Below are 24655 nucleotides of genomic sequence, written 5' to 3' on the forward strand. Positions count from 1 at the left end.
GGGGCGGTAAACGGACAAACGGCAAGGAAGAGTTGGCACGCTACCTAATTACTGTAGCACCAGCATCTGCTTCATTCCTTTCCCACTCGCCAGTGTCCTCAGGCCAGGTCAGAGGTGTCCCCCCAGCACATTCCTTCTCTCCTGTTCCTCTCGCCTTCTGTTTGTTCGCTCTGTTGCTGTGCTTGGCTCCACAGAATGAGGACACCGTCATTTAGCCCAACGGTTCTCAACCTGTGGGTCGCAACCCGTTATGGAGTCAAATGACCCTTTCCCAGGGTCACCTAAGACCATCGGAAAACATATTTCCGATGATCTTAGGAACCAAGACACCGCTCCTCTATCCATCTCCAGGTGGGCCCACCCACATGCAGATACGCCCACAGCCGAGTACCCCCGCATGAAGACTGTGACCCATTCTGCACCATGCTTCCAGACACAATTTCATGTACTTATCATTAGAAATAAATATTTCACAATATTTAATTACATATTGTCTTTGTGATGAATCACTGTGCTTTCATTATGTTCAACCTGTAACAATGAGATTACATCCTGCCTTTCAGATAGTTACATGATAATTCATAACAGTAGCAAAATTACAATGATAAAGTAGCACCAAAAATAATTTTATAGTTGGGGGTCACCACAACATTAGGAACTGTATTAAAGGATTGTAGTGTTAGGCAGGTTGAGAACCACTGATTTAGCCAAACTATCTCCTATGGGTGGACATTGTAAGAAAAGTATTTACAGAGATTAGCACTTTGCTGCAAAATAAGTTAGAAATACTGAGGGCTTCACCCAACTAGTTGTCTTTTAGCTTTGCTTGCTGTGTTTTCAGTTATAGAAGCCTCTTCTAATAAATAAATGTTTATATGTGTATACCATTGATTTTATCATTAACTTATTACTCTGGAGTTTTTTAGTCATAGTTAAGCTTTTTTACACTAGGTTATGTAGGAATTCAACTATGTAGTTTTCTGCATGTACTTTTCTTTTTTTTCCCTCTACATTTCTTTACACTTAATTGTTTTTTCATTTTTAGTTATGCATGGTGAGTTGGCAATCCAATTTTATCTTTTTCCAAATTTAAGCACTGAAGTTATTTAATGCTTAATAATACGTTAAAAGAGGTCTGATATCATTTCTCAGTGCTTCCTTTCTCTGTTTCGTATGTAAATTTGCCTTAATTCCCGCCCCCAGGAAATCAATGAAAATTCTCTGAAGAGATTAAGTGTCTACTTAGAAAACCTACAGAAACCGGGCTCTAAGTCTTTGACACCAACTCAGCTCACATTTTACGTCCGAGAAACAGACCAGAATCCGTCCGATGGCCAGGAGCCCATCAGCACTGCAGGTACGCTCCGTTTTCCCCCTCCCGGTGTCACGTTCTACCTGCTCCTTAACTCCAACCCTGCCAGGATAACCTTTGGCCTTGGCTACAGATGAATCTCATTCATTTAGTTGATTATTTTCCTAGAACTTGGTCTGCTCCTGGCTGCCTGTGCTTGAACAAGCCACGTTTTTTGTGTGATTCAACTTTTTTGTCCGTAAAACCAAAGGTGCCCCCTCTGTCCCCTTCCGAGTTCCACATCATATGTTAACAATTTACAACCCAAGGATTACACCTTGCATTCTTTTTTGTCTCCAGTCCTCAGAGTACCGGTGCGAGGTGAATTGCATTTGCCGTCATTAACTTGGTCATGCAGAGACTATCAGAGGCAGACTATGCGTCTTGAGACGCAGTCTCACAGCGGCACACAGTACGCTTTCCCTAAAGCCTGGTTGATCGTAGCAAGGACAGCTCCCTTGCAGTGTCGTTGGTCTCTGCTCTGGCCATGTTCCAGTGATGCTGAAAATAAGTGTCAGATATTTGGGTAAAGATCCTTACAGTCTAGTCATTTCTCCAGACATGCCTCCTTTTGGTGATTATTGAGGCAATAAGCTTATCTTTCAAATGAACTGTAAAACATCTAAAGACTTAGGAAAAGTTTTCTCTGAATCAGAGCTAAAACTAGAAAGTTGTACTATCATTAAAAAGAAAAGAAAAGAATCTGATTGGTCATTGAGACCCAGACTGTTTCTCGCTCTGCTCCTGACCAGCTGTGTGACCTGCACTTCCCTCTGCTGGTTCCCTCGTTGGACGCCTAAGGGAGTTCTCCCCCTCCACATCCTTTGGCTGGTGCAGGAGGACACAAAGCCATGCTGTCATCAGAATAAACTTTAAAGCAAGTTGAAGATTTCCTGAGAGCTTTCTGTGAGTTAATGTTCAAGTAAATAGAGGCGGAGGCCACTCGCACTGCAGGTCCCTAACTAAACACCGAATGCTCCAAGGCGCTCTGTGGGAGCCTGCAGGGCGAGGAAGAGCTGGAGCCAAAACATGTGGACATTGTTCTTCTGAAGAGAGATCCCGCCCCACTTTCTCACAGACCCGCAATTGCTAGTGCATGTCCTGTCTCTTGTCGTCCCAGCACTGAAGGTGACAGACCAGGAATCACACATTCCCTTCCTTGGCTATTTCTCCATCTGCCTCCAATTTGGAGTTTTATGAAAAACCAGGCCCTGCTCTTCATTATTCAGACGTCAGTTGACAAAAGCTCTAACGCCTTAAGTTGATGGACAGCAGTCCGTTGAAGAGTGCTGCACATCATAAGTATGCTTCCTTGCACTCCAGAGAGCAGATCTGTTTGACCTCTGTCATATACCAGCAGTCACTGTGTGTCATCTGTGATGAATGTGCTGTAAGCAAGCCATGGGAGTAAGCAGCTGCGGTCCTTCCTGTGCCTGTGTAAGACCCACTGTTGACCGACAGAAATGCATATCCCCATCACCCTGGGTCAAGATCAGACTAGGAACTGAAGGAGCGTTAGGACTGCTTAGTGATCTCCTTAGGCTTCTTGGTTTCTCCAGAACACGTGGCACTGATCAAGGCAAGCAGCCTCCTCCACCGCGCTGGAAAATGACGATACAGTCACCAGCCTGTCGGCTTCCTCGATGCAGGAGAGCAGGGCTCGTTCCGACGCCCGCTGTCGGTGCCTCTGATTGAAATGTGGCATCTCCAGGCTACCCCAGGGAAAGTTGTATTTGAAAGCCGAGGATGAAGCTTCTAAAGAGTCACCCGGCAAGTTAGGGACAGAGCTGGCACCAGCACGAAGTTCTCCTCGCCCCACCCGGTGTTTTGATTGACATCCACATTACCTTGAAAAACAGTCTCCCGTCATTTCTGCCTCTGCGTCTCTTTATGAAAAGGGGTTGGCACTCTGACGATTTAAAAGAAGTTTTGTTTGACTTTTTTATCTGCTCGTGAAATTAAGCTAGCTCGAGTGGGTTGTTTTTTTTTTTGTTTGCTGGCTTGCTGGCTGGTGTATCGTTCAGTACAGTTTATTGGGTTCTGCTAGAATGACTGACAGTCACCACAGTTAATCCACGGTGCTGCTGGCCGCACAGAGTCGCACTCAGTCACATAGTGTCCTCAGTTGTTATCTTCTGCACGATTCATTCCTGCTGTCCCAGCTATTGCTGCTTTATGATCCGGGCCACACTGCGATCAAGTGTCTGTAAGTTTTTCTTTGTAGAACACTGACACACTGTTATTGAGTCGATTTTGACTCCAGGCGTCCCTATTGGGCAGAGTAAAACTCTTCCCTGCGGTTTCTGCAACAGAATCTCTACAGGAACAGACAGCCTTCCCTTCCTCAAGAGGAGCGGTCTGCACTGTTAACCGTGGAATTAGCAGCCCAATGCATAACCCATGGTGCCCCTGAGGCTCCTTTTGAGAACAGTACAACTTGTTCATTGAATCGTTAAAAAGCACACCACCATCAAGTTGATTCCAGCTCATACATAGCAACCCTATAGGACAGGATATTACTGCTCCTTTGAGTTTCTGAGACTTTTCAATCTTTATGGGAATAGACAGCCTCGTCTTTCTCCTATAGGGCAACTGGTGGGTTAGAACCACTGACCTTGTGATTAGCTCAGTACATTACTGGGGCCCCAGTTAAGTTGGTCATAAGGGGGACATATTCACTAGTCATTTTCATTACTAAGCTTTATGATCAATTCGGCATTGTTAATATGTTGAAATCTGTGATGGCCTAAATTATTTCTTTAACTGCACATCTTTTTGCTGGTCCACGCTATTATCAGAATAAACTTTAAAGCTGAAGACTTGCTAAGAGCGTTCTGTGAGTTAATTCTCAAAGAGATGTAATCAGCTCTGCTTGAGTAAAGACAAAACCTCCCTGCTTTCAAGTTACCTTTGAGCCAGCCATTCATGAAGCAAGGGCCGGTTTCCAGAGGAAACAATGAGAAATTGGAGAAGATATACAACATATGAACCAAAAAGATACTGTTGCCATACAGTTTACAAATTGAATCAATGTTCCTCTTCAAAATGGGCAAAAGCCATGAATAGGCAGTTCTGGAAATAAGACATACAAGTAGTCAGTGTACTAAAAATATCTGTAATCAAATACACACTGAAATAATTAGGTGCTGTTTTTGCCTGTTGGTTTTTTGAACTCGGCATATCCACAGATAGTGAGAATACATTTTTATATTCCACCAGTGGGAGTATACAAGGTTACATATTTCCTAGAGGACAGTTTGGAACTTCCCAAACCCTCAAAGCACCCTTTGGCCCAGGAATTCTTCTCAGAACGTACCGTGAGGACCCAGGGGAGAAGCCGGGCAGACCAGTGCAGGGACGGTGGCAGCTGCCACCGTGAATCAGAGTCTCCCATCGGTGGGCTGGAGCCATCCAGGCAGAAACCAAGATGTCGTCCTGGACTTTGCGATTCTGCAGATGAGCTATTTCTCCCCCCGACTTGGAGGGGAGGGAGGGGTGTCTTTCCTTTTCTTCCCTTCTTCCCTGCCTAGAACCACTCTCCCGCCGGGCTTCTCCCTTGGCACTCCAGTAATCCAGAGAACCAGTCTTTGTTGGTGTGTATGTTCCAGAGACCGTCAGGCTCGGTGGCAAGCAGCTGGTGTGTCTCTGAGAATGGTCTAACGTGCGGCCACGCCTGCCACCAGTGGCAAAGACGGGTCAATGCAGTTCAGCCCAGTGCAAGGTCGTGACCACAATCCCGACGTGTCTCCCGGTGTCGGCAGTGTGAATCAGGCTGTGCTGCATTCAGAATATAGACCAGCGTGTAGTTAGTTGCTAAAGAGCATGAGGTGGGTCTATTCCTACAGCCCTGGAAGTTAAGAAAAGCAAGTTCATGACCATCAAACTGTGTGGGCTGTGTGTTCACATAGATACTGTATGTGTGTATATATACATACACATACACACACAGCTATGATGTGTTTATCATGAGCACATAGATGTGCTTTAGAGCAGTGCTGTCCAAGGGAGTGTCCTTTAGTGCTGGCCTTGTTCGGTGTCTCTGCTCTATTTAGCAGAGCAGCCACAGCTACGTGTGGCTACTGAGTACGTGAAATGTGGCTGTGGGCGCCACCAAATAAGTGAGTTGTTTTAAAAGTTACTTTATGTTCATTTGTATAGCCATGGCTAGCAGAGGCATCTTAGACAGGCTAGCAGAGGCAGTTCTAGAAGAATACGTGCCTGCTAGTGGTGGAGACTGGTTGGTTCTGATTTTGCAACAGTGTTTACTCACACAGCACTTAGTTTTTCCTTCGTTGAAGCGGGGCAAGGGCAGTGTGGTGCAGTGGGAGGAGGACTCGGCTTGTGTCAGTTCGGATTGAAGTCCCATCTCCACGCTTATTGCCTCTTTGTAAAAGAGGCAGAGTAGCAGAGCTGGTGTGCCTGACAAATTACAAAGGAAAGAGAGGTGTTTCCTCTTGATTTAGCAAGTTAAGCTCTAGTCTCAGCCAAATGGCCACCCAGTGCTGAAATGAGATGGTGGGACACTCATTTTTAAGCAATTGGGGAATTTTAAATTATCCCTGAAAATATCGGGGCCCTAGTTGGTTGAGCAAGGCACACAGTGGGTTACAAGTCAGGCTGATAACCACAAGGTCAGCAGTTCAAATCCACCAGCCGCTCCTCGGGAGAAAGATAGATCTGGGCCCTTAAAGGTGTGACAGCCTCATGAACCCAAGGGGCGGTTGCACTCTGTCCTCCCTGGTCACTGTGAGAACAGACTTCATGGCAGTGGGTGGGTGGGTGAGTGGATGAGTGAGTGAGTGGCTTAGCCGGTTGGGGAAATTAGACCAGCCAGCCCCCCTTCTCTTTTGAGCCACTGGGATCATGGTGCATGTCCGCTTTCTACGCTCTTAAGCCTGAGCGCTACAAACCATCTTTCGGTGGATACCTACTTACAGGGGAGCCTTTCCACCTCTTAGAAGGGAAGACTGAGCCCTGGTGGTGTCGTGTTTTGCCTTGGGCTGCTCATCACGAAGGTCAGCGGTTCGAAACCACCAGGCACTCATCAGGAAAAAGACGGAGCTTTCTACTCCCGTGAAGAGTTGCCATCTCAGAAACCCACAGGGACAGTTAGTTCTACCCTGCCTTAAAGGGTCGCATCCACTGGACGCCAGCGCGAGTGGGGGAGGCCATATCTATCGGCGGAGTTAAAAACCCGCTGACCCCTTCTTGCCTTCCACCGGAGAAGGGCATCGAAGGACGAAGGGGTGTGATGTTAACCACAGCCTGGTATTTTCAGGGGAGGGAAGCAGCCCTCTGTTTACCAATGAAATTGAGATGCGTTTGAACCAAGGATGGGGTGTTTTCAAAGACGGTCATGTGACAAGTGTGGATGCGAGGTGGTTTTGAAGGTAAAGCAAAAAACCCCTCTTGCTCACTTGGGGCTTGTGTCTCTAGGGTTCCGTGCCGTCAGATTCACTTTGCACACCCGAGACCTGCTCAGCACGGTGCTGGACATTCTCACCTCCTGCCGTCTGTCCACCGCGCACGTCCAGAGCGGGAACACCCACGCACACGGCCCGCCGCTCAAGGAAGCTAGACGGCTGCCCGACAGACCCATCAAGTGGGACAAGTCTTACTACGCCTTCACTGGGTTCAGGGACCCTGAGGAAGACCTGGAGCAGGTGTCCCGAGTGGAGACGACCCTTGTGTGCGTGCAGGTTTTTATTTAGCTAAGCCCTCACTTGCCCCCGTGTCTAAACCTGAACCCGCCCCTTCCCAGAGAAGCAGTCCTGTCTCGAGAGCTCATCCAGCCACGGTTCTACAAGGGACAGGTCTCCCTTGACATTGCTGGAAGAATTCCAAGTGTGCCAAGCTTCCAGACTTCCAGAGTCAGGCACAGGAGGACAGTTTGGGCTTGGTTTCCGGCGTCCATTCCTTGAGTTTTACAGTGTTCCTTAACATCATTACCTCTGGTGTGTGGAGAAGGCTATATACCTAAAACCCAGAAGGCTTTGAGCGTCTCGAGGTCTTAGGCATTTCCTGTTTCTTCAGAGACTTCCGCACGCAGAGACTCTAGGATGACAGGCGTGGGTTTAGGGGGAGGGGGTGGAACACAGAGACAATGTTTTAAAATACAGACCAAGAGGATATTAACATCCCATCATAAAAGCCACGTGCAAAGCATTCCCGCCCCATATGGTCCGCCCTGTTTGTAAGGTGCTCTTAGCGGCTGTTTGAGGCGGTGAGTTCTGGCCTCCATGGTTTCCGATGCTGCGCCCCGGGGCTCACCAGCGAGTCCCTGCTCGTTACAGCAGAGCACAGGGTCCTTTGTCACCACTGGCGGAGCCTGGGCTTTCCCCGTCATCGGTGCCAACTCGAGGGTCCTTCCCAGTGTTTCTGGCTAGAGGCCAGGCCAGGGAGCTGGAAGAGTGTAGTGCAGAGAGGGAGACAAGGTCCGTTCGAAGGTGTGGGGGTGAGTGTGCGTACGTGATCATCTCCCACTGCCAGGTCCACCACGAGGCATCGCTGACGGAGTCCTTGGCTCCCAGCTCTGCAGACTGTTGTGGGCACAGGTTCCTGTCTGCCATCACAGCGGAGGTGAAGATGTGGGCTTGGGAGTGGTGGTTTCATGACAGGCCTGAAGTAGCACCACAGTAATAAAAGGAGAGGAAGAGACGAGTGAACCCTAGAAGCAGCCGTGACAGGCCGAGGAAGGGGGTTAGGAAGACGGCAGTTGGCCGGTGTAAGTTACACGCAGGTTCTGGTGGCAGGTGGAGTAGACTGCTGTCCGCGTTTTCCGGAAGAGAAGTTCCCCGCCACATCCCGTTGCGCCCGTCAGAGGCCATGGCTCGAAGTGCCCCTCCCTCTGTGTGTCCAGTGCACAGAAAGCGGGGTGAAGCAGCAGCCCGGCAGGCTGAGTAAAGGTCAGGAAGCCAAAGTGAGTGTTGCTGGCGCCGGGCTCCAGCTAAGGAGTGGAAGAGGGGGCTCAGGAACTTCCGGGAAGCAGCCGTCTGTCCCTCAGTCGAACGTTTGGGGAGTACCGGGTTGACCTGGAGCTGATGCATAGCCAGCGTGCAGAGGTGGTCCCCACGGACCCGGAGCTAAGACTTAGACAGCTGGCCAAGTAATAAAGCTGCCTGGTCATATCCAGCACTCCGTAACTGTAGGATAGAGTAAGCGCCGCCCCACAGCGTCTTCAAGGCTGTAAATCTCTCCGTTGGAGACCCAGCACTTTCATCACCGTGCCCCTGTGCACTTTGACACACACACACACACACACACACCACCACACCCGACCACCCCCCCCACAGGACACCTGGGTCCGGTCTCAGCAACGCCCAGACCCACCTGTGGCGAATCGCAGGGTGCTGTGATGGTGAATGGGTTTCAGCAGAGCTCCGCGGCTAACACTAGGGCGGGAGGCCTGTCAGCTGACAGTGGAAACCCCCGCCACTGGGAGCCCCAGGGCACAGGTCCCCTGGGACACACATGCTCACCCTGTGGTGTCAGTTGCCTTCCTGTTTGCTTCTGAGAATCCACCCCTTTCAGGAAGGGATGCAGCACTTTCAGGAGAAACCCTGCGTGTGGCCGAGAACTGTGTTACCGTGAATTCTTGATTTCCTCCAGAGTGTACCTTTCATTCTCAGGACAAGGCTCCAAAGTGTGAATTTAGCTTGTTATCTTCCCTCAAGGAAGGGTTAGTCACTTAGGCACACCGCTGGTTTAGAAGATGAAGTCAGCGGAAATGGAACTTTCTAGTCTACGGGCCACCATGACCTAGTCCAGGAACCGATGATCCTGTTTACCCTGATGGACTTGGAGATAAACCGGGGATTAGCAGGCCCCTTCTTTTCTCCGCCTCAGGAAGTGAAAGGAATAACAATGTAGCGCTGCAGCAGATAGTTGTAACCTTGTAACAGATCACTTTAAACCCATGGTTTCTAAGGAGGCCTGGGGGGTGGGGGGGTGGATTAAGCATTTCACCTCAAAACTCCAGGATTCGCAGCCCAAGCCCGCAGCCTCTCTGCGGGAGACAGAGGAGGCTGTCATCTGCTCGCCCCACTGAGGGCTGGAAGCCTCTCCAGCTGGACGGGAAGGCGGGCAGTGGCCTCCAGCACGAAGCTTCCAGCATTCCCCATGTCTGGCGAAAGGCGGTGTCTGATTGTTGGTGTGATGCTCTTGTCCTATTATTGCTTCCCTGTTCTTCTTGTGGATATGGAGACTACTGAAAATTAACTGCTCTCACCTTAAATCTTACCTGTCCGCTGCCTCCCCTCTCTGTCCCTCTCTCTCCTCTCCCCACTCTTGTCTTCTCTCTCTCCTTTCTCTTTCTCAAATAACGTAAACTCATTAAGGAGATTCAAGTGGTTTAACTTAGTGGTGTAACTTGGCCAAAGCTTATTAGCCACCATGCTCATTTTCACCATACAAATGATGGTCGTTTGAAGCCCTCGTCATCTATAATTTAAGCTTTTATATTGTGTCACGAGCGGCGTGATCAATAATTATTTAATGCTTTTAGACATTTTCAAATGCTTGGTTTATTCATTGCAAACACACATCAAAATCTAAAAATCTTAAAATTAACTCAAACTACTAAGGATAAGAATATTAGGGCAAGTCTGAGCATCAGGGCTTATTAACAGCACTCCTCACACATATCATTCTGGCATCATGTCCCTACAAGCATTGCCTTCATCGGTGTGCTCACCCCGGGTAGCATTGGAGAGAGCAGGAGTTGATGTCTCCTTGGTTCCTAGCTCTCCAAAAAGTCAGTGTCTCCACCCGGGTTTAAATGGACAGCTTGGCTGGCTCTTTCACGTCTTCACCGTCCCAGTCAAGTCTTCTCGGGTTTCCCCATACTTTAGGCAGCTTCGGCTTGGCTGGCTTTTTGACATCAGCCGGATTTAGGCAAGTCTTATCGGCGTTCCCCACACTGTTGCGGTGGCTCCTTGGACCATCTGTTGATTCTTGGTGATGGTTCAGCTTCTTGGTTGGGCCCCAGTGTCACACGTTATTACTTCTCTAAAGTGGAGTTTCTTGTGAGGTGGCTCAACGTCTTGCAAGGAAGTTCTATAATGCTGTCATCAGATTGTTAATCCACCTTCAATAAATATGCAGGTTATAGAGAGGACCACCTGTTCTTTATATAGATCAGAGAGAACAGAAGAATTGCAGTTCTGCAAAATTTTTGTTATTTGTTTTAAATCATTTTATTAGGGGCTCATACAACTCTTATCACAATCCATACACACATCAGTTGTGTACCATGGTCATTTCTGTGGGCACTCGCCTTTTCCTGTGAGACTATTAGAATAACCTCCCAAACAATCTTTCTACTGCCCATTTCTCTTCCCTGTGGCCTTTAGAAAGAGATTTTAGCATCCCCCTTAAGATCATCCCCCGTAACAGCTCGTGCATCCCCCTTTGGTACACCACAAAACATCCCTGAAAGTCCTTGGAAGGAAATAAGGGCCTGCCAGAGGAAGAGAAGGCAGAGGAGAGCTGTGGAGAAAGGAGTGGTCCAGAATGCCCGCTGTCCCCTCTGAATAGCCTAGAACAGGGGTCTCAAACTATGGCCTGCAGGCCACATGCGGCCTGCTGAGGACATTTATCCGGCCTGCCAGGTGTTTTTGCCCTGTTTGTTTTTTTAACTTCAAAATAAGATATGTGCAGTGTGCATAGGAATTTGTTTGGTTTTTTTTAAACTGTAGTCTGGCCCTCCAACGGTCTGAGGGACAGTGAACTGGCCCCCTGTTTAAAACGTTTGAGGACCCCTGCCTAGAAGGTCCCATGAATGCAAGGAGACCCAAAGAGATGGGCATGTAACTGTGAGAGTGGCCAGGGTACACTTGTATTAGGGCTGCCAACGGGAACTTCTGAGGGTGCTGGGTTTCCAGCAGTGGAAATCTGCCCCATATGCTGCCCGCAGAAATGACCATGCCCTCCAGATATGGAGTATGTTGACAGGAAGGCTGGGGAGCGAGGCCCAGAGAATGACTGGTGGGGATGAGCCGAGACCAGAGTACTCCAGGTGCTTTGTGTGGCTCCAGGAACTCGGGTCCAAGGGGAAAGTCTAAAAGTCTCTGTGTTTCCCGTCTTTTGATTCTTTTAAGAAATCTTTGATGACAGTGCTCAGTAATAGTAACTGTGCTCCATCCATCTAGTTGTTCTGGTCGTGTGTGTGTGTGTGTGTGTGAGTGTGTGCTGGAAGTTGCCCTATCTAAAATAAGATTTAATAGGTGCTGGCAGTTCTCCAAGCAACCTAACTTTTAAAAGAGATGTTTATTCTAAGAGAATAGACTTGTTAGGAATACTTAGAATTTTCCTGGAAAAAAAATCCCTTTAACTCGAGGCTGTTTTCAAGTAATGCATGTATCTTTTAGTACCAGAATTTTAAGTCTTTTTTTTTTAATTAAAAGATCATTTTACTGGGGGCTCTTACAGCTTTTATAACTATCCCTACCTCAGTTGTATATCAAGCATATTTGTGCCTATGTTGCCGACACCATTTTCTAAACATTTACTTCCTGTTTGAGCCCTTGGTATCAAGTGTTAATAGTGATGTGGGCCCACATCTCTGTTTCTTTCTAGATCCTGGTTGGATAGCAATGAAAAAAGTGCTGTTAACAAGCTGAAGCATAGCTTGCCACTTCGGCAGGAGCTGGATCGCCTGAAGGATGAGCTGTTGCGTCAGTTGCAGCTCTCAGATATCAGGTAAAGGGAAGACGATGCCCTGGATGAGCAGGAGCACCGCTCCACCTGTGGGCTCAGGTCAAGGGTAAATTTAACACGCATGGCCTGTGGGTAAGGCTTTCCAAAAGCCACATGTGTACATCTTTAACTTTATCCTGCTGATAAGTAAATATTTTTTAACTGTGTCCTTTTGAAAGTAGTCAGATGTTCACCTCTGGAAGAAAACGGTTATCAGGTTCTTGAAGGTTTACATGCTGACATCTTCTATCTAATATTTTTACTTTTCTACTGATGAGCTTATTTCTTAAATTGCTCTTTTGAATATACAAGAGTAAGTCAAAAAAGTATTGCTCTTTTTTGACTTACCATGTATTCCACGCAAATCCTGTCTAAACAATTATCAATAGATAGCTGAGATGGGTCCTTTCAGTAATAGATGCTTGTCTTGGTCTCAGTAAGGGACCTTTCAAAGCAAGGTCCCGTCACAGCAGTGTCTTTCGAGGGAATCTGCTGGGCCAGTTCAATTCGAGGTCAGCTCAGAAGGTCATGGCAACTTTTAGGGGTGATCCCAGAGGGTCATCTCGATAGATTTTCTCAAAGAACACACGATGGCCGCGGGAGCCTAGTGTGGGGTCTTAAGAGGATAGAAAACTGCAGTGGTGTGATGGGGGTCAGGAGAGTCATGCTGAGGAATGTTTTTTGTCGCTAAGCTGCACCTGCTCATTCTCGGAAGGTAGCGTGAGCATCTTATTAGAACTGCATTGGGAGGCCTTGCCAATCCATCCTACCACCCTTATCTTGCCCATTCACAACTCCTTTGCTCCCCAAGCTCAAAGGACGTTGAAAGGGAAGACACTCTGAGTCCCTTGGGGATGCCAACTGCCATGTAGACGTGGTGTAAGGTAAAGAGCGCAGAACCCTTCCAGGAAGGGGGAGAGAGATGGAAACGCCGCCTTCAGAACCCTGTGGACCTAGATGGCGGATGTCGAGGAACAATAGCTTCACATTTTTATGTGCTTGCTTCATGAATGAAGGCTCTCATAGCATTTCTTTTTGATTTACATTCATGAGCTTTGAAGACCCTTATCAGTACTCACCCATGTAGTGTGTAGAACATTATCTTTGTGACAAACATACGCTCATGGACCCTGGCGTACGCGTACCGGAGACTGGCCCTGGTCCCAGTCCCCCAGCTCAGCGACTTACTCACTCAAAGAGTGTGATGATCTCTCAGCACTATTCAGAACTCTGCCTGCTCACAGTCCTGGACCTATTTGCAGCAAAGATTAAAATGCACACAGACAGTTATTCTCTTCCCATGTTCTTTTGCCATGTCTTCAAAGAATAGTTGTTGTTGTTGTTTAAGACAACTCATCTTTCAAAGCAAAGCCTTTGGGCTGGACATACCGCAGCTGTTCTTTGATGATTAGTGATTTAGAACAAGCTGTGTTTCAAGGAATCCTTACAACCCATGTTCTAATAGCACAGACTCTTCTAATGACTACAAGCAAAGCAGTTAGGGGCTTTTTATTTATTTAAGTTTCTCAAATGGATATGAAAGAAAGCAACTTTTCCTTGTGCGCACTCTTAAACACCGGTCCGAGCTGATTGGTGTGCAGGAAGTGTGAGGATTTCTTGGGCATGAAAGGAAACGATCGTCGTTTTCCAGTACAGTAGAGGAGTCCCCGGGTTTTCCCATAGAAAATGGAAACCACATGCCCTTGTTGGGATCCTCCACTTTTGAGAGTGTCGGGGGTTCTGAGACCAAACCACTGGACCTGGGGCCTTGAGGACGTCCTGTTTCCTGGGAAGTGAGCCCGTTTGCCCGCCCAGGGAAACACTGTGACCCTTGGCCTCGTTTTCACTTCTGAACAGCCCCTGTGAAACCCCATCTGGTGACAAGGAGACCACTCCGAAGCTCTGTCACTGACAAGCGAGTCACCACCCATCCAGTCACTTCCGACTCCTGGCACCCATCCGACGTGGACCAAGTAGGGCTGCCCTATAGATTAACGTTAACTCCTTTACATAGCTTAGTTTTTGAGTGTGGGTTAAAGGAAATGTCCTTTGGGTTTTGTCTTGGTTTTTAAAGAAAGAAAGACACCATGTTTTCATGCCATCAGAAGTGGCATTCCTAAGGATTCGTGTTTGCATAAATTAGACACCGCGAGTGTGTGATTTGGTTTGGGGGTTTTTGGAGTGCCTGGCTCCCTGACATGTATTTTCTGTGACATGGTATGCCCACACCTGACATAAACCAAAACCTAACTTAACTGCCCTCGAGTCGATGCCGGCTCACAGGACCCCGTAAGGACAGGGTAGAACCGGCCCTGGGGGTTTCCAAGACTGCAGCTCCTTACGGGGGTTACTTGTCAGCTTGTTATTTGACATGAACCCAAGCAGAAGCACAGCGAGCCAGAGGCTTGTGTGAGGTCGCGGTGCTCCTAAGGTGCAGAGGCAGAGCTCCTGGGGTGGGGGGCTGCCTGGCTGGGCTGCTGGACCTCTCCCCAGCAGTACCTCTGGGACCCCGGTGAATGCCAAGCCACATTCTGTTGCTGAGATTCAATCCTGGTTCTTAAGAAGATTCGACATCATAAAAAAAAAAAAAATCACTTTAGCCTAAGGTGAACAGAATTGGATCCGCCTAACTGGGATTTCTAATTGGTATTCAAATTGAAAACAATCCTTGTTGACTGACAACTTGAATGGGGGGCGGGGTTATTTACTCTCCCCACCCCCACCCCATTTTTCCCCTCCTTTAAAAGTGGAAACAATATCGCGTATTTGCGTCTGTAAATAACTGGCTATCTTAGCTTCAGCTGTACTCTTTGGGGTATGCGCTGGTAAACAATTGTTTGGGTTGCTTCTTGGGAGAAAAGCAGCTAGTTGGGAAAGACCAAGATCATTTACAACATGGCGAGGGAGAGTGGGGCAGTGTGGGGTGAGTGCTGGCCTCCGCCTTCCGGGAGCCCAGCTGCTAACGGCCTGTGCCCTCTGTTGGCCTAGGTGGCAGAGGAGCTGGGGGATCGCCCATCGCTGTAGCCAGCTGCATAGTTTAGACCGGTTAGCGCAGCAGAACTCGGACACCCTCAGAAACGCCAAAGGTAAACTTCGCCCAGGGTGCCTCGCCCGTCACGGCCCTTCACACATGACCTCACCACCGCCACGGCGCTGCCTAATCCCCGAAGGGGACCCCCATCTAAAATTGCCCCTTCAAACCTCTACTGAAATCAGCTCCCGATGTGCACACGTCCATGCATGAGCTTGTTTGCGCCCCTGGAAAGAGGCCGCCTCCTCGCTGGGCGGTGACCCGTGGGTCTGTGCTCTCTCCCCCTCAGGATGTACGCTGATGTTCACAGACTGCTCGGGGATGAGTGCCGGCGGCCACGTGATGCTGGGAACCATGGACGTCCATCACCACTGGACCAAGGTCAGGAGACAGCGGCTTTGATCGGTTGTCGACGAGCTTTTCCTTCCGAAGTAGGGTTTTCAGTTGTGAACTAGAACGTGCATCTGGAGCCCAGCCCTACAACCCGAACCAAACCTACTGCCTCGGGGTCAGTGCAGAGCCACCTGCTCCGTGTTTCTAGGCCTGTAGATGGAGCCCTGGTTGGGTAGCGGTTGCCCGCTGGGCTGTAATCTCATGGTCAGCAGTTCAAAACCACAATCAGCTCCACAGGAGAAAGACTGGGCTTTCTACTCCTGTAAACAGTTAGGCTTGGAGAGCCTACAGGGGTCACCATGGGTCTGCACTGACTCAGGGGCAGAAGCAGACAAGAGCCTCGTTGTCCTCCGGGGCTGAGAGTGGTTTTGAACCGCCAGGCTGCAGTTAGCAGTCCACTGCTCACCCCACAGTGCCACCGGGGCCTTTCACTTCCAACCCTTGGGTCTCACAGCCTGGTGTCCTTCTCCCGTGTGGACTTGGCTGACGCCTCACTTAGATGGCGATTCATTTGCAGACAAGCCTTTCAGACCCCCAGACACTGTTCTTTCTGGTGGCCAGGCCCCACCTGGTTTCTGCACCACGCTTAGATCTGGCTCGCATGTCTTCAGTGATCTCTTCATGGGGTTGAGCGCTGAGCAGGGCCACGTCATGAGAACTGATTGTTCTTAGATGGGACAACATTATCAATCGACCCCTGGGGACCAAAGGTAATTCTATGGATAGTGTCATTCACTTAGCCTGTGAAGAAAAGGAAATGATGAACTAAAGGCCGGCTTCAGACTGCAGCCCGTGAATTGTTGACTTAGGCAGATTGAACTCTTCCGCGATCGGACACTCTGGACACAAACTGGGGGTTGGTGGTCGGCCACAGCTTCCAGTCACACGCATTCACAAAGGCAGAGACCCTGTCATTTCCAACTCTACAAGTCGCTTTTGGGTCTTGCGTTTTGCTGTGTCCTAAGTCTCACTGCGGTAAACGATGACGTAACCTGGTCGTTGTGACGGCTCCGTTGGACCGTACTGTTCAGTGGCATCAAGGACAGGCACAGCCACGTAGCTGCCGTGACTCTCTACTCCCACAGCTCTCCCGCCAGCCCAAGCTTGGTGCAGTGTGGAGATTTCCCTTCTGCACCCTCTGCACCGAGATGTCGCCTTCTGAGCCTGTGAAGTAGAAGTCGCCCTGGCTTCTGTGGCCGCCGCCTCTGGCACGGCGACCATTCTGGCTCAGAATCACGGGCATGTGTTGGGCTTCTTTCTTTCTCAACAGGAGTTTTTCCCCCACGCTATTACCACAGCGACAAGGATCCATTGCCAGGAAGACAGTGTGAAGTAAGGAGAAAAATGATTTTGCACAAGGTGTTTGTTATCAATAATTCATAAAATATTAATATTGCTGCTGCTTTTTTAGTAGGATCCTTGGTGGCACGTTGTTAATAATCATTTAGCTACCAATCACGGCGAGCATAAGCACCATCAAAAAGTAATCACAGTGCTGGAAGTTCAAACCCACCAACCACTCCAAGGATGAGAGTTGAGGCTGGGCAACCCACAAGAGTAGTTCCACCCTGCCCTCCAAGGTCACTTCATGAGTCAGAATCAACCCATGGGCAGTGAGTGAGGGCTCGTTTTATAGCAGAGGGCTTTTTTATGCCTTTTGACTCTTCTTAAAGCTTTCCATATAAAGAAGCACACCAGCCTGTGTGATCACGAGGTGCCAAAGGGATCAGTTATCAGGCATCAAAGAGCAAAAATTCATATCATTGTGTGCTCACCTCCCTGATAACGATCGCTGAAGACAAATGGGAGCATAAACAAATGTGGCGAAGAAAGTTGATGGTGCCCGGCTATCAAAAGATATAGCATCTGGGGTCTTAAAGGCTTGAAGGTAAACAAGCGGCCATCTAGCTCAGAAGCAACAAAGCCCACATGGAAGAAGCACACCAGCCGGTGCGATCACGAGGTGTCGTTGAAGGGATCAGGTATCAGGCATCATCAGAACAAAAAATTATATCATAGTGAATGAGGCGGGGAGTGCGGGATGGAGACCCAAAGCCCATTCAGCATTCGGCTGAGTTTGGAAATTACATTCTAAAGGAATGGCGCTCATGCTTTTTGGGAGGGGGAGGAAGGCTTATTTGTTTTGACTTTTTTAAGCCATTCTACTGACATCTGATTCACAATTCAGTAGCTCAGTCATATTGAAGAGTTGTGCAGTCGTCACCACAGTTAAGTTCAGAATCTTGTCGTGTGCTCATTGGTACAAGCGCCCCAGTTTCCCCACTGCCCCTACTGGTCTAAAATTCTTCTTTATCGTACCATTTATTCACTCTAAACTTATTTAAGAGTCTTACCTGAGTTAAATATGAGTACTCTTACCTATGTTAAATATTAGTGCTTAGGAACTTATCTAAAATGTCTCTTACGATTTTCAGTGTTTTGCTTGAATATTCATGATTTTCAACATGACATTGTCCTTACTTATCTCTCACTTGAACGATCCTCCTCAGAAAATGATTTTCTTGTTAAAATTTCTCGATTCTGTGTATCGAAGCCCTAAAATCGAGTGATCGTGCTAACAGAGAGTATTGTTTCTCTCTTTTTAAAAACACGACAGCTTTTTGAGAGATTGCCAAGTTATTTTGACCTTCAGAGGAAGCTGATGTTCTTGGAGGACCAAGTCAGCTGTCTCCTAGGGGGCCTGCAGGTCGTTTACATTGAAGAGTTGCAGCCGGTGTTGACCCTTGAAGAATATTACTCTCTCCTTGATGTGTTCTATAACAGACTGCTAAAAAGTAGAATCCCTTTTCATCCTCGAAGCCTGCGTGGTTTACAGATGATCCTGAACAGGTAAATAAATATCTAAAATAGAAGCGTTCCTTTTTTTTTTTAATTAAAAGGTTATTTTATCGGGGGCTCTTCCAGCTCCTATAACAGTCCATGCATCAATTGTATCGAGCATGTCTGTCCATATGTTGCCATCATCATGTTCTAAACATTTTCTTTCTATCTGAGCCCTTGGTATCCACTCCTCTTTGTGTAGAAGGGTTACTCTCACTTGCCTGAGTGCTGTATCTAGGGATGGCCTGCTCGAACATCCTGGGCTCGCATCCCTACCTCCCGGGCACAGGCCGTCCTGGGGGACACATGGTGGCATTACACTCTGTTCAGTCAACGGCCAGCGTTATCCTTGTTGATCCTACCTGCCAGCCACTGTGCTTACCTGTTAACGTATTTCCTACCGTTGAAATACCGCAGCAAGATCAAACCATGCCACTTTGTTCAAATTAAAGAAGCCTTTTATTTGGCCAGTGGGTGAAAGGAGACCAGTGCCCAGAAAAGCAGGGTTTGATCGTCAGAAGGGGAGGACCTGGCAGGATACTGGGAGGGGCCAGGCCAGGGTCTGGGAGGTTATTAGCAGGGGCCAAGGGGACAATTTGCTTCGGCTATCGGGACGAACAAAGAAGGGACAATTGCTGAGGACATCGTTGGGAGGATGGAAGGGTCACAAGTCTGTGTATATGTGACACGTTAAGTGCTTACATGTTCATACTCCTTCAGCTCTTAACCGTCAGCGTGAAGCGCGTTCTGCACAGGGCCAGGAAGTGTGTGGTCCTACTGTCTGAGGGCCCGGGTCCAGGAGAGCCTGTCACTGGAGCCAAGAACAGGCCTGGGCGATTTGAGCAGCTCTGGGCTGAGAGGTTCAGGCGCTGCAGGAGGCAAGCAGCCAGGGTCCTCCTGGGGCATGTTCAGAGCCCAGTCCTGACCCCACGTGGACACACCAGGCGCTGGCTTTTAGAGGTGGTGATTTTCTGCATGGTGACTACAGGACGGGATGAGCAGGTTTTTACGATGTCACCGGAGACAACGGATACTCTGAGAAAGCGTATTTTGCAGTGACTATTAGTGACATTCTCTGCATCGGACTCCCCCCACCCCACCGCCCAGGCTTCCTTGCACCCTTGTTGATCTAAACTTGAGTTGTGTTTCATGCCCGGGTACCGCACTGACCTTGGTCACCTCCATCCCCCACTAGATCATTCACTTCCCACTGATTGAGCTCACATGAGTTTTTACTGGAAGGGAGGGAGGGAGGACTGTTACATTTGGATTTCTAGCAGACTGGAATCTTATGTTACGTTTCCAGTGTTGATTTTCCCTGTGTCAGGCATTCCCGCCAACTGTGTCCTTGTTGGGGGGTGGGGGTGTCAGCAAAGATCTAAGTCGGTTTTCCTGAGGTAGCTTTCCTAATTCTTTCCTCAAAGATTACAGAAGCACCTTCCTGAGCAGCACGGGGTAACGTCTGCTTTCTTCCAGCGACAGGTACGCGCCCAGCTTGCATGAGCTCGGGCATTTCAACATCCCAGTCCTCTGTGACGCCGCGAGCCTGCACTGGTTCATCCTCTCCAGAGCCCAGCAGGCCAGAGAGAGGCTGAGAAGGAAGCAAGAGTAAGTGCTTTAACCCCCTCGGGCACCGTTCTTCACCCTCACTGCGCAGAAAGCGGCGTGCCGGGGGGCATTCAGACTGTCCGCCATCTAGGACGCAGACCTCTGTGTGGGGGAGAGCCCGTGTGGCCTTATCCCCCACCTTGTTCTACAAAGGACATGATGAGGTGCTTCTGCCTCCATTTAGAAGGACGCCTTGATCAAGCACAGGGTGGAAAATCAGAGGACCACACAACGTCCGCAGGTGGAGGAGAGCGACCACCAGATCGGCGGCGACTGCCGGATGGACGGGACCTCTCGTCCTTGTAGCGTCCAAAGCTACTGAGAGGGAGACCTTGCCGTCTCCATTTGAATTGAGAAGGAAGTCTAAAGTAAACTGCTGATTGAGTTCAAAATCTCTGCGCTGGCTTTTTGAAGGAGCCCCATGACAGCAGTGTCCTGTCCTCCTCGAGATGCTGCCGGCCGGGAACTCTGTTTTCCGTCTGCTCTGAGGACCTCAGGGCTTTGTTGTCCCCTCATGTTGCCCCAGGAGGCTTTGTGACCCCCGAGCCAGTCTTTCACGGAGCCAGCCTGCTCTGTGCCCGCCGTGTGCCATGCGCGGGGGGCCAGTGCCCCTGGTAGACAGATGAAGGAGACCTGCCCCCTGCTGTCCTGGCACTCGTTTCCAGTAGGAAACTTGAGTGCCCTCCACGGATGTCCGTGGTGGACGAGCCGCGCAAATGGGAGTCAGTTGCTCTGGGGCGTGGGCGTGAGGGGAAGGAAGAAGCTGAAGGGGAGGGACAAAGGGACAGTCAGGCACCATCTGACCCTAAAGGACTCCCTGGTGGCTTGTTCAGCAGAGGGCGGGGTGGGGGTGGAGGGTGGGTGGAAGCAGCTGCACGGCCTTCTCCCGCACTGTGTCCTTGATGCTCACACACCTTCAAATGTGGGGGGATGTCGATCAGCGACATGAAGGATGGCAACTGAAGCAAAGCCATCCCTCAAGGCAAAGGGTGCTGTGGTCAGCCTTGCGTACCTGTTTGTACCTTGTGTACCTCAGCCAGGTCCTCTTGCTCAGTCACCGCACCTGTTGTTCCGTCCTTACGCGGATCAGATAATACTTCTTTTCTACGGGAAGGCTGCTGTGACCCTTGCGACCGTGCTGCCCATAGCTGCTGGTTCCGTTTGTGATACCAGGTACTCAGGCTCTCCCTGCATTCAGTTCCAACGCTAACAACCCCACTGGAGAGGAGAGAACTGCCCCGGGGGCTTCCCAGACTGCCACGCGGAAGCCTTCGCTGTCCCGTGTTCTTCCACATGTGGCGAGAGCTGCTGCCCTGTCGATTCCCGCGATGCCGTCAGAGGCGGTCTGAGGAACCGGGGACCCTCCCTCCTACTTGGGAGATGCAGACGGAAGCGCCTACAGATAGACTCGTGTCTGTAAGAAGGGCTGGTGGCGGTGGCGAGAAGGCACAGCTGGGTGCACTTGGAGATGGCCCCATGGGTGTCACAGCAGGCCGGTCTCTCCTTTGTACATGTGGGAGCTTTTCCATCATAAAAAGGCTTAAAGCCTCCTTTGGAAAACAGATGATAGAGGAGCGTGGTTGGGCTCGCTGTTAATCTTGCCATGTCATAGACCTGTAGGACTCTGAAGTGCATGTGCATCACTGGGATAAGAATTTTAGTGCGTGAACTAGAGCACATAGGTGTCTAAAATACAGCCACTAAAGCAGCTGTTCTTAACCTGTGGGTCAAACAACCCTTTCTCAGGGGTCGTGTAAGACCATTGGAGCACACATCTTTACGATGGTCTTAGGAACCGAGACACCGCTCCTCTGTCGTCTCCAGGCGGTTCCCCCACATGCACATACGCCCACAGATGAGTACCCAGTGTGAAGACTGTTCCCATGCTACACCATGCTTCCAGATAAACTTTCATTGATTTGTCATTAGAAAGAAATATTTCACAATATATAATTACATCTTGTTTTTGTGATGAATCACTATGCTTTAATTATGTTCAATTTGTAACAACGAAAATACATCCTGCATACCAGATATTTATCTTCTGATTCATCACAGTAACAAAATTACAGTTATGAAGTAGCAACAAAAATAGTTTTATGGTTGGGGGTCACCACCACATGAGGAACTGTATTAAAGGGTTGTGGCGTTAGGAAGGTTGAGAACCACTGAGCTAAAGGAATTGGATAAACCCACAGAACCAGCTGGAGAACAGCAGAGCGCCCTCTGGCTACCGGGCAGCCACTGCAGCCTAGACTTCCAGCTCTCTGCAGGGGAACCCGGACACCAGCCCCTACTGTGCAGCGGGGGCACCCTGCATGCTGCCCCGAAGCCTTCCTTTCCCTCCCTGCACTGACGGTGCTGATGCCGCCACCCCACCCAGGCTTACTCGAGCGGTTGCCAGGCCACGCTGCACCCTGGGCCCCCTGGCGTGTCAGTATAGCACGTGTGTGTCCCGGGGTTGCAGGGCTTCTGTGGTCTTTGTACTCTTGGGTTCTGGTGTTAAATTCCTCACTGATGGGAATATTTTCCTTTTCTGATACAACAGGTTGAAGGTCATTGAACATGAGTTGATACAGGCCTCCACGAGGAAGTTTTCCCTGGAGAAGTTATACAAGGAGCCCAGCGTGTCCAGTATGCAGATGGTGGAGTGTTGCAAGAGGCTGCTGGAATTGTCCCTGCCTTACCTGCATGGGATGCACCTGTGTATCTCCCACTTCTACTCTGTGATGCAGGACGGGGACCTTTGTATCCCTTGGAATTGGAAGAATGGAGAAACCACTAAGTGACATCAGTCTTTTTTTTTTTTTTTTAATGAAACACTGTTAAGTTAAACTTATTTAAACCCAACAGTTTGATCTCACAGTATTACGCTCCATATTGTGAAAGCCAAGTTTCTGATTGCTGCTTTAAAGGCTGACATTTCTAAAGACATTAATTTCTACTAGGACACCATTTTTAAAAACGGTTTTTGCCTCTTGATGTTGTGAGACTCCTGCACGCACCGACAGGCCCGGGTCCAGAGGGTGGCGACTGGGGAGTCCGAGGGAGACGTGAAAATGAAGGAGACAAGAGTAACGACGGTGTCTTTTTATGTGAACAGTTCCAGGGCCAACCAAGCACGTGTGTATCAGCAGACCTCCCGTTCACGCCAGCTCTGGAGACGTGGAGCCCGTTTCCTCATGTCTTATTTACACACACACGTTCTTGCAGCCAGTCACAGTCAGTCAGTTGCCTAACACAGATGAGTGACAGCAGCAAATTTTGCCTGAGGGGGTTAAAAAAAGGAGGTGGGGGGACGAACCTGAATGAATGTATGGGGCCATCGCTGTCAGAAGCCGCCTGAGACCCATTAACTGTAGCAGCTCCACTGACACAGAATTGAGGGTTAGATTCAGGATCTCACCCACCAGCCACAATTTTGTCACTGTCTAGCTTGAAACCATTGGGTGAAAGCCTCCCATACCTCTGGCCGGGGGAAAGCCCCGCAGAGCCCCTGATAGGCACATGCTCCAACACACACACCCCACTACCGCTCCAAATTTCCCTCTACAGGTGCCCCCTGAAGGGCTCTTGGTATCCAGATGCAAAAGCTCTTCAGCCGACTTCTCAAGAGAAGGCAAATCCTGTTGAGACAGAGTTTTACTGCTGAGAAAAATATTAAAAGAATTTCTCCCCCCTCAGTGCATTAGAAAGGAAAGGAGACATTCCAGTGGTTTGGAAGTGGGTGCTTTAAAGAACATGCATCTAAAACCCGGGTTCTTGTCAATGGAGTTCAAATATATGTTCAGCAAATTTGTGTTGACTGAGAATTACTACCGTTTGTGCATATTACCTCCCCCCTTTTGACCTGTGCCTAACAACTACACGTAAATTATTTTTCTAATGTAGCAAATGTTTGTGGTCTATATTTTCAAGAGCCAAATAATGAGTTAAAAACCTCCTTAAAAGTTATCTAAGAAAATTTATTGTAAAGCTAGGTTTGTATTGTGTTATTTCTAAAAATCAGCTGATAAGGAATCCTCAGTCGTTTGTTTCTAATGGGATTTTGTCCCAGAACTAATGGTGATGTAATAAATAATGCTTCCATCAGTCAGAACAACTGAAGGCTTCGTTGTTGTTTTTCAGTTATTCAATCGTTTTACAACTTAATAGGGAGTTACGAGAAACGTGCCACCCGTGTGTGCCTGTTTCCATGAAAGATGTCACGCTGTCGGTACATCGCGCCGAGTCCTGCACTGCCTGCAGTGATGTTGGAAGCCATTCCTCAGGTATCTCACCTGCCAGGGTCAGCCATGGTGGACTTCCAGACTGAGACAGACGCGGGAGACGGCTTTATGCCCCTGCAAGGTTAGCCAGGGAAACCCCGACGACTCACATCCAGCTCGATGGGGCCACGTCGTGAGGTGGGATCACCCCGAGGAGAACATGTTTGGTGAAGGAGAGGACCCCCGTGAGACGGCTTGACCCGTGGCTAGACCCCAGCACAGCAGTCCCCGGAAGGACATGCAGCACCGGCCACATCCTGTTCTGTTGCGCATAGGTCACAGGCAGGATCAACCCAGCTGTCCCCGTCCGTCTACCTGCTTGACTTCACTTCCCCGCCTACCTGAGGAAACTCGTTAAGAATGAAAAGGGAGAGTTCTACCCCGCCACTGAAGACCTGTGCAGGAGCAAGCGCTTAAAACCGTTTCCACACAGCCTCGGGGACACACGGGACCCCTTCTCATCACCAG

General features: G+C 49.2%; 1 protein-coding gene across 2 annotated transcripts in view; it reads left to right on the plus strand.

Moving 5' to 3' along the window:
• The window catches only part of TCAIM (T cell activation inhibitor, mitochondrial), a 36225-nt gene extending 12204 nt beyond the window's left edge, over window positions 1–24021 (plus strand). For both annotated transcript variants that reach the window (XM_045295017.1, XM_004708652.2), the window contains exons 4-11: window positions 1204–1357; window positions 6788–7040; window positions 11927–12049; window positions 15035–15132; window positions 15367–15458; window positions 18088–18320; window positions 19788–19919; window positions 22468–24021. In XM_045295017.1, the coding sequence (XP_045150952.1) occupies window positions 1204–1357; window positions 6788–7040; window positions 11927–12049; window positions 15035–15132; window positions 15367–15458; window positions 18088–18320; window positions 19788–19919; window positions 22468–22708 (1326 nt within the window). In that variant the 3' untranslated portion in view covers window positions 22709–24021. The remainder of the gene's footprint in view (window positions 1–1203; window positions 1358–6787; window positions 7041–11926; window positions 12050–15034; window positions 15133–15366; window positions 15459–18087; window positions 18321–19787; window positions 19920–22467) is intronic.
• The last annotated feature ends 634 nt before the right edge of the window (window positions 24022–24655 follow it).

Source organism: Echinops telfairi, unplaced genomic scaffold (assembly GCF_000313985.2).
Source record: "Echinops telfairi isolate 266 unplaced genomic scaffold, ASM31398v2 ScPeMD7_4225;HRSCAF=4972, whole genome shotgun sequence".
In the NCBI taxonomy this organism is placed as follows: Eukaryota; Metazoa; Chordata; class Mammalia; order Afrosoricida; family Tenrecidae; genus Echinops; species Echinops telfairi.